We start from the raw sequence: 8,206 nt of genomic DNA on the forward strand, positions 1-8,206 counted from the left end.
ACAGCCCGCGATGTTCCCGGCACAGCAACAGCACACAGCCCGCGATGCCCCCAGCACGCTGCTCGCTGCCCTCACACCCCGCAGGGCCGTGCCTCGCTGCCTGCACTGCTGCTGCTCCCCGTGCTGGTGGGTGGGAGCAGAGCGGTGCCTGCGGAGAGGCTTTCACACCTCCTCTCTGTTGATCTAAATGACTCCACAAGTGCAAAGCGCCAAAAAGCCACCGGCAGAGCAAGTGATTGGTGCGCGTCACGCAGCACGGACTGTTCCTTGAAGGAATGAGCTGGAAGATCAGGCAGATGGAGCACAACAAGCCATCTTCCTGCAGGGTCTGAGCCCGCTCCCCTCCCAGGCTGAGAGCAGAAGGGATTGCGGATCTGAGCTCTGGCTGTCACCTCCTGCACACGAAGGACAAAAGTCCCTCTGGCACGGGCAGAGCCGCCACGCAGCCCTTTTCCCCAGCATTGCTGCCAGCAGTCGGGGATTTTGCAGCACTAATTCGCCAAACCTCGCAAAGGGTCAACTATTTATCAGCTTCCACTCAGCCAACATGAGAGGAGTTCGGTACAATGTGTTCTCCCGCCCTGAGATTAATGACGGATCGTGCTTGCCATCAGGGCCAAATCCTATTGGGAGAAGCTGGGCTGCTGCTCGCAGTGGGTGCTCTGCCCCCAGACCCCCCCAGGCACATCTCCCAGTGCAGCTCAGCACTGCCTGTATGGCAGCGTCTGCAGCACAACAGAGGAACGGTCTGTTTGTTTCAGTTCTGAAACAGGAGGCCATCAACTGCAAATAGACTTCAGATCTGACTCCTTGTTATGTACACTGTTACGGTCACGTGCAGAACACACACACAGGTGAGAGAGTAAACAGCACAATCTATTTTGTTACTCAGAAATAAGGGTAGATTGTGTACAAAGTCAAACTCTTTTAATGCGATCTGGACACAAGAACAGAAGAGAAAGCAAGGCAGGAAACATTGCACAGCACTCCTGACACCAGGAGCTGTTAATCTCTGCTAAAACCAACTGCCAGCCCTAGGGGTCAGTCTCCCAGGCCCTGCACAAACGCTGCAGCACAGGCAGGCACTGGCCTCTCCAGTCCTCTCTCTGCCCAATGCGCATCAGTGATGGAGCTAGCACTGCACAGAGCCGACTGCCCAATCCAGCGACCAGAGATCAGGAGCAGCCACCGGTTTAGCAATCTCTAAGCACCACGCGAGTTTGCAGTGACTTTGTCAAGTCACCTGCAAATGGGTCCCGAAGCCTATTCTTAGGTCTGTCATCACAGCGATAGGAAAAGGAAGAAGGGAGCAGGTTTGTGCGGAAATGTGAAACACGTGGAATGAACATGCAGCCCCCCCAGCTGGGGCACGGCTCCCTGGAGGGGCACTGCTCCCAGGTACAGCATCCCAGCAGCACACATATCCCTGCCCAAGCACAGCATCCGCACATGGCTCCCTTGTGGGATACAGCCCGGTAGCACTCGGACAAAGCTTTCCAGAGGAAACCGCCTTTAATTAGCACACGGCCTCGGTAGCACACAGACCCCGACAAGGCACGGTTTGACTCCCCAGAAGGACACGGCCCCCGTTAGCACACAGCTGCCGGTAACTCCCCGCTCCCCGGGCGGACGCAGCACCGCTATGACAGTGCTGCCATTGTCACAGCTCCGGTCGGACACGGTTCCGATGCCACACATCCCGACAGGACAGCGCTGCCGTTATCACGGCCGGATCGCACACAGCCCGCCGCCCCGCCGCCCCGCCGCCCCGCCGCCCGGCCGGGAGCTGCCCGCCCCGCGGTGCTGAACCGCCGCCGTCCCGCCGGGCCGTGCTCTGCCCGCAATGCCCGAAGTTTCAGCCCGACCCGGAGACCCGGTGCACGAAGGGTGGGGGGGTGCCCGTCCGGTTCCATCAGCCCCTCCCGGGCCGGCTGTTTCCTCCTCCCCCTCCCCCTACCCTCCAAACCCCATCCTGCCCACCCGACCCCCGGGATGCGCAGGGCCCCGGGGCCGCGGCCCCGCTCCGCCCCGCTCCGCCCCGCTTACCTGGGCGCGGAGCGGCGGGGCTGCCCAGCAGCAGCAGGGCGAGCAGGCAGAACCCGCGGGGCCCCGGCATCGTGCGGCGGCGGCGGGAGCGGCGGAGCCTCCGAGATGCTACTAAGCGAGCGGAGGCGAAGCGAGCGGGGCCGGGCCGGGGGCGGGGGCTGGGGTTGGGGCTGCCGCCGGAGCCGGAGCCGGCGCGGGGGAGCGGCGCGGCGGAGGGAGGAGAGGAGGGGAGCGGAGCCGAGCGGAGCCGAGCGGCGGGGGAGGGCAACGGCGGCCGCCCCGGCCCCCGCGCTGCGCCGTGCGCTGCGGCCCCGCCCGCAGCTCCCCGGCCCCCCCCCGCCTCCCCCCAGCTCTGCCCCGCCCCCCCCCGGTTCTACCCGGCTCCCCCGCAGCCCCCTGTGACTCCCTCTTCCCCAGGAATCTCCCCCCTCCTTCAACCCGTAGGCTGCAGCCCGGCTTCGCCGCTCCTCGTCCCCAGGCCCCCACCGGCTCCCCAGGTCCCTCTCTGCTCCCCGTTCCATCCCTGTCTTGCCCCCTTTCCTCCCAAATGCCTGCCGTGGAGAGGGCAGTGGTGCTCTGGGAGGGGCTGATACAGGCCCAGTGCCCCCCTTGGGATCACAGGAACTCCAGGGACTGGTCCTGCTGCTGGAGCCAGGGAAGCCAAGGCTGGTATTCTGGCTGTGGGTGAGGACACTGGCATCCCCATGGACAACCCTCAGAAAGCTACTGATCTCTGTGATCTCCCTGCTCATGGTGACCAGGGACAGACAGCTCCTAGGGTCCCAGCCCACTCTGGTCCCCCTGAATCACCACCAATACAGTGAGATGGGTCCTTGTAGCAGGCTGTGGCTGAGCTGCCAGAGCTACCAGTGCTGTTACACTGACTTGGATAAGAACAGAAACCGAGGTTTCTTGCTCTCAAAATCACAAATCTGACCCTGAGTTGTTTACTGTAAATCAGCTCCCGGTGAGAGCTGCCTGGTCCCCTCTGCCTGTCATATCCAATAGCCAGAGTGGTGTCACCAAGCGTGGCACAAGAGCCAAATATCACAAGACCAAGGCCAGCATTTCCCCATAATGTCTCCTTTGTTGATGGTGCAGATCAGACCCTACTACCTTTTAGACATCTATTTGGTTACCTCAGCAACAATAACCCAAACCTGCTATCACTACAAATGCTACATATCCAAAGTGGGATTTGCTTGCCCAGAGGTTTCGTTTGGGATAACAAAGCTATCTGTGGCAGTATGTGTGCTCTGCTCCCCCTGCTCCATCCCCGCCCTCCCTCCCGACCTGCGCTTATCACAGATAAAAGTTGTCTCTCGTTCAGCAGTTTTCCTTGAGTGATTTTGATTGTGTTCATTTGCATTGTAGTAAACTCCAAAGATAGCCATATAATAACATCAGTGCCATGGTAACAGGGAGGAGAAAAAAAAAAAATAATAAAAGGAAGATAGGGGGAATTTGTAAGGCAAAAATGCCCTCTAAGTGGCAGAAGTTGGTGATGGGGGGGAGAGAGAGGAACGGAGCCCGAATCTCAGCCTGTGTGCACAGTTTTGGGTGGGCAGTGCATGGTGATGGGCGCTGCCCTGCAGGAGAAGCAGCCCCAGAACTCTGTGCAAGGAAAGGAGAAATGAGAAATGGATATTGCTCCCTGGGCAGTGCTCAGGGAATTTGAAAGGAAATCAAGAGGAGCATCTCCTGAGGCCATTTTAGTGGGCATCGCTTTAATTAACCCCATGTTCATCGGTGGCTACCTTGGACCTTTGATTAATAGGGAAGAAAATCAATGAGCGTGCTAAAAATTCAGATAAGTTTCACAGCTAATTCAAATTTCACATTTTAATCGTGTCTTCGTGTCAATCTTAATTACCATAATTAAGTCAGATGTGACTTAGCAAGAGCAGCTTGAAGATAAGGCGCTCTGAGAAGGGCAGCGGTGCCGCTCCCTGGCTCTGGGGTGGGTCTGCAGCTGCGTGGGGCTGTGCTGAGCCCACAAGCTCTGGGCTCTGAAGCGGAGATAGAGGCATTGCTCAGCTATCTGAGCTGCTCCTGAAGCCCAGCTCTACCCAGCCAGTGGTTTTGCTGCTCTGTCCCCAACAACGCAGGGAAAAGATAGCCGGATTGCCTGCGTGGTGGTTGCTGGAGGACAGGTGGTGGCCTGGAGGAGCTCAGCCCCACCGTTTTGGCAGTGCCAAAAGATCAGAGATCAGTGGGAGCAATGTAGATTCCAGACCGCTGGGAAAATCAATCTCTCATTTATTTCTATGGTGGGGATGCAGCAGCCCAGCAATGCTGCGTTGGCTCTGCAGTCACACCCATCGATTGCAGCCTCGCAGTTCTGGGGAACGATCGGCGTCTCTGCTGACTGGGGGACATCTCTGCTGAGTGGCAATATTGTCTTGGGGCAAAAAAAAAGGCCTTTGTCCCTCAGAATGGCGGAGCCACTCCAGCCCTTGGCTTCTGCAGCCCTGCTCTGCCTCACAAACACGGACACTGAATGGGGGTTTGAGCTGAGGCCAGGCGCGTTTCCAGCCCCTTTTAGCGCCTGCCCGCAGACACAGCTGGAGGCCTTTCAGGAGGGAAGCCCTTGTTCCTTGGCGACAGGAGAAGACTTTGCCCGGCTCAAAAATAGGCTCTCTGTTGCCTGTTGGGATTTGGAGGGGAAACAAAGCCGCTGCAGGGATGGGGCAGCGGAACTGGAGGGTTCTGTGGCTGCAGCATCAGCCCCACAGCGGTGCACAGCCCCCCCGGGTTGCTGCATGGGTTGGCAGAGGCGCACCCCCAAGGGCCATCCCATCAGCCGTGCAAAGGCTTTGGCCATGCAGTGGGGCTGCACCTGAGCCCCGGCACCTCTGTTCCACAGCCCTAACACAGGGTACTGGCACTATTTTATCCCACATGCATCATTCAAAACTTAGTTAACAGCAGCTCATGAAGTGCTGAACCCTGACAGCCTTGTTACCACCATTATTCCCCAACCAAGATGCTCAGTTGAGTGGCTGTGCACAGTTCCTCCCCTGACACGACAAAGCCTTTCACTGCACCACCAGGTTGGGCTGCAGGGCTGGGTCTGTGGGAGGGCAGCATTGCAAGAGTTCTCTTTCCTGACAGACAGAGCAAGCTGCCTTCTGCATTGCCCAGCAGAGCCCTGCTCTGAGAAGGCTTTTTTACCAGGGCCCCCATTCCCTGTGTTTGTTCAAAATTGGTATTCACACCAGAATGCTGCTGGTATTTGCTCATTGCTTCCCATATAAATTGCAAGATAAGTTACTCTGCACCAGATACTGTTCCTGACACAGAAAGCTGAATTTGTAAATTCATGAGTGCACAGAATTGATGTTGTCCTATCTAGCAATTTCTCCTTAAGAAATAAAAAGAAGTTTTGTTGGAAGTTTTCTGCAGTGAGGCAAAGCTCTGCAGCTCCTCAGCCTTGTCTGCCTGCAAGAGGGCAGCGATGCATTATTTCTGCATTATCTGCACGTGCTGCACTTACCTTTCACTTGTTCTCAGGATGTAATGGGCTCAGCCTCGGCCTCAGCACTGAGCAGAGGACACTCTTCTCAATGCCAAACGATTTCCCCAAAACATGCTCTGCAATCAGTGTCTCTGTGGGATGTGGATTGGGTTTGTATGTCCCTGAGATGTGGGCTGGGGATGAATGCCACCGGATGCATCTCGACAATGCAGTCGGGCGGTGGGCAAAGGCAGAGGAATGGCAAAGGGAAATGGAAAAGAGGGAAAGAATGGCTGACAGTGAGCACAGCAACGGCGGTGTTACGAAAACCGGGTTCTTGTCCAACAGCTGATTGTGGTCTTTGAAGAGATTACAGATTTGGGAGGGGGGAAGGTGTCTGCGGAGCTACTGCAGGTTGTCGCAATGCATTTGATGTGGCATCAAGCAGAATTCTCATGAAAAGCAGCATGATCCATATCAGAGTGGTGCATCTGAAGAGAGTTAAGAACGGGCTCATTCACAGATCTCCAAAAACAGCAGTGAGGAATCATCTTCAAATGGAGGAATTATTAATGAATCCTTTAAGAACCAGTGCTTAGCTCTGTCACTGCTTCACATTTTCGCTTATCATCTGCAGGTACATGTAAAATATCCGGTGATTGCGCTCACAAGGAGGGGATTAGCAGGGCAGTCAGCTCGGGCTGCACTGTGTGAGCAGGTTAACCCGAAGGGTAAATGATTCCAACCAGCCTGGTTGTGTGCTGGCAGCAGGGGACGGATGGTGGGAGAAGTGCAGAGCTCCAAGGGAAGCGGAGTGGCAGCACTCGGGGTGGTTGTTCTCATTTTGGGGAAGGGATTGGTTCCAAAGCTCTTCTCACGTAAGGAAGAATCCATACCGTTTCACTTTGCTCTCCCAAGCTTTGATGGTTTAATTGATTGGTTTGTAAGTGCTTGGCAGCAGACCAGCTCCTTGCTGATAGCACGGCTGCAGCTCCCATGGTTGGAAGCCATTCGCTGCCCCCCAGCTCCTCCCTCTGCCCACCAAGGGCAGGATGCTCCTCATTGCCTTTGCACAAAAGCCCCAAATGCACCATGCCCACGCAGGCAGCAGGTCGGCCCCATATGGATGCTGGTCCCACCACGCTTCTGCCGTGTGATTGCATTGCATGTCCAACACGTGACACCAGCACAGGTCTATTACTTACCAGGATCTTAGCAAAATCATAACCTTTCACTCGTGCAGAGCTATTATCAAGCCTCGCTCTAACATGACACTGCTCAGCGTGTCAGTATGATGAGGGGTTGGCACTAAGCTCACCAGCAGTCACTAAGCGCTGCTATATAAATGTCTCCTCCAAAAGCACAGCGTTTAGCATGCCAGCGCCTGCACAGAGCCCTGCAAACAGGGATCTGCCGAGGCTGCAAGGCCCCGTGCTGGTTGCCCTGTGCTGCGTGCGGGATCTGGCAGAACAGAGGCAGCGAGTGCGGGGCCCTGGCAGGGCTTCAGCATCACGGCTGTGCGTGTGCATTCGCACGATGGGAGATGTTGTGCAAGCTGAAATGAGATTAGCTAATGTACTGCAAACACAAACCAACTAGCCGGGGAAAGCTCACACTCTCTCTCCAAGAAATGCAAATCTTTCTGCTGTGCAAAGTTCCCCATTAACCCCTGTGCTCTGCCTGCTGGGGAGGGGAGTCGTTGCAGTCGTTACTGCAATTACCCTGAGTACCACTGGACGCTGCTTGGTAATTACACGGCTTTTCCATCTGGGGATCTCAGAGTGCTCACTGATCAATTCATTAAGCTTTGCAGCAGGCTGTAGGCACAGCACGGGGTGCCACCAGATCGATAACCATCCCCTGAGATGTGGGGAGAGGGCGGGAGGCAGGGCTGGGGGACAGCAAACAGCAGAAGCAGCCACAGCCCCCCCACCCCGGCACAAGGTCCCTGCAGGGGGGTGTGCTCTGGGATGCTTGGCTTTGGGAGGATCCTTGCAGGAAAGCTTTGGGCATGGCATCAACTCCTGCAGCTCAGAGGAGCCCTGGAAGGAGCGCTAGCAGGGGCTGTAAATCTCCCAACAAGGAGCCCAGCTGGGCCCAAGTGAAGAGTTATAAATATGAATAAGATTGAAAGCAGCAATTCCCCTCGGAGTGTGTGGGAACAGAGGTGGGGTGTTCTCCTGCCTGAAAACATGCGCTCGCATCAATTATTGCTGCAGATAGAGAGCTTCCTGGGCTGGTTTGTTTGGGTGCTGAGGGAAAGCCATCACCAAAGCTGCAACATTCACCCCCTGACACCCCAATGATGTTCAGGCAGCCCTGATGGAGGGGATGGGGGTACACATAGAGAGGAGGTACAGGGAGGTAAGGGATGCTCCCCAGGATGCTCCTCAGGGCTGGAGGGCTCCAGAGGCGAGGAAGCTGCTAGCTCTGTCACCGTGGCAACCCCATCCCTCACCCTGGCAGTAATTAAAAGCACAGCTCTGCAAGCAGGAGGCAGCTGGATTGAGATGGATCAGGGATCCCCGGGTTCCCTGGAGCCAGTTGAGGGGCTGTGAAGCCCGCAGGGCTTCTTACTTCATCCTTCTTCCGTAGGGGCCCTGTGCTGAGTGACATGACAGAGGATTTTACATCGTTGCATTTCCCGTTCTTCAAAAATGCAAAGTGTGAAAAGCAAAGTGAAATAGGTGCAGTTGGGATCCT

The 8,206-nt window shown here is 56.3% G+C and overlaps 1 protein-coding gene across 1 annotated transcript in view; it reads right to left on the reverse strand.

Annotated features, from left to right (window-relative positions):
* SEZ6L (seizure related 6 homolog like) overlaps positions 1-2,116 on the reverse strand; it is a 25,422-nt gene extending 23,306 nt beyond the window's left edge. The window contains exon 1 of the mRNA XM_042829089.1: positions 2,047-2,116. Coding sequence (XP_042685023.1) covers positions 2,047-2,116 — 70 coding nt within the window. The remainder of the gene's footprint in view (positions 1-2,046) is intronic.
* Positions 2,117-8,206: the final 6,090 nt, after the last annotated feature.

The sequence above is a fragment of the Centrocercus urophasianus genome, unplaced genomic scaffold, assembly GCF_019232065.1.
Source record: "Centrocercus urophasianus isolate 14NV4802_14NV808 unplaced genomic scaffold, USGS_Curo_1.0 seq_30, whole genome shotgun sequence".
NCBI classification, from domain to species: domain Eukaryota; kingdom Metazoa; phylum Chordata; class Aves; order Galliformes; family Phasianidae; genus Centrocercus; species Centrocercus urophasianus.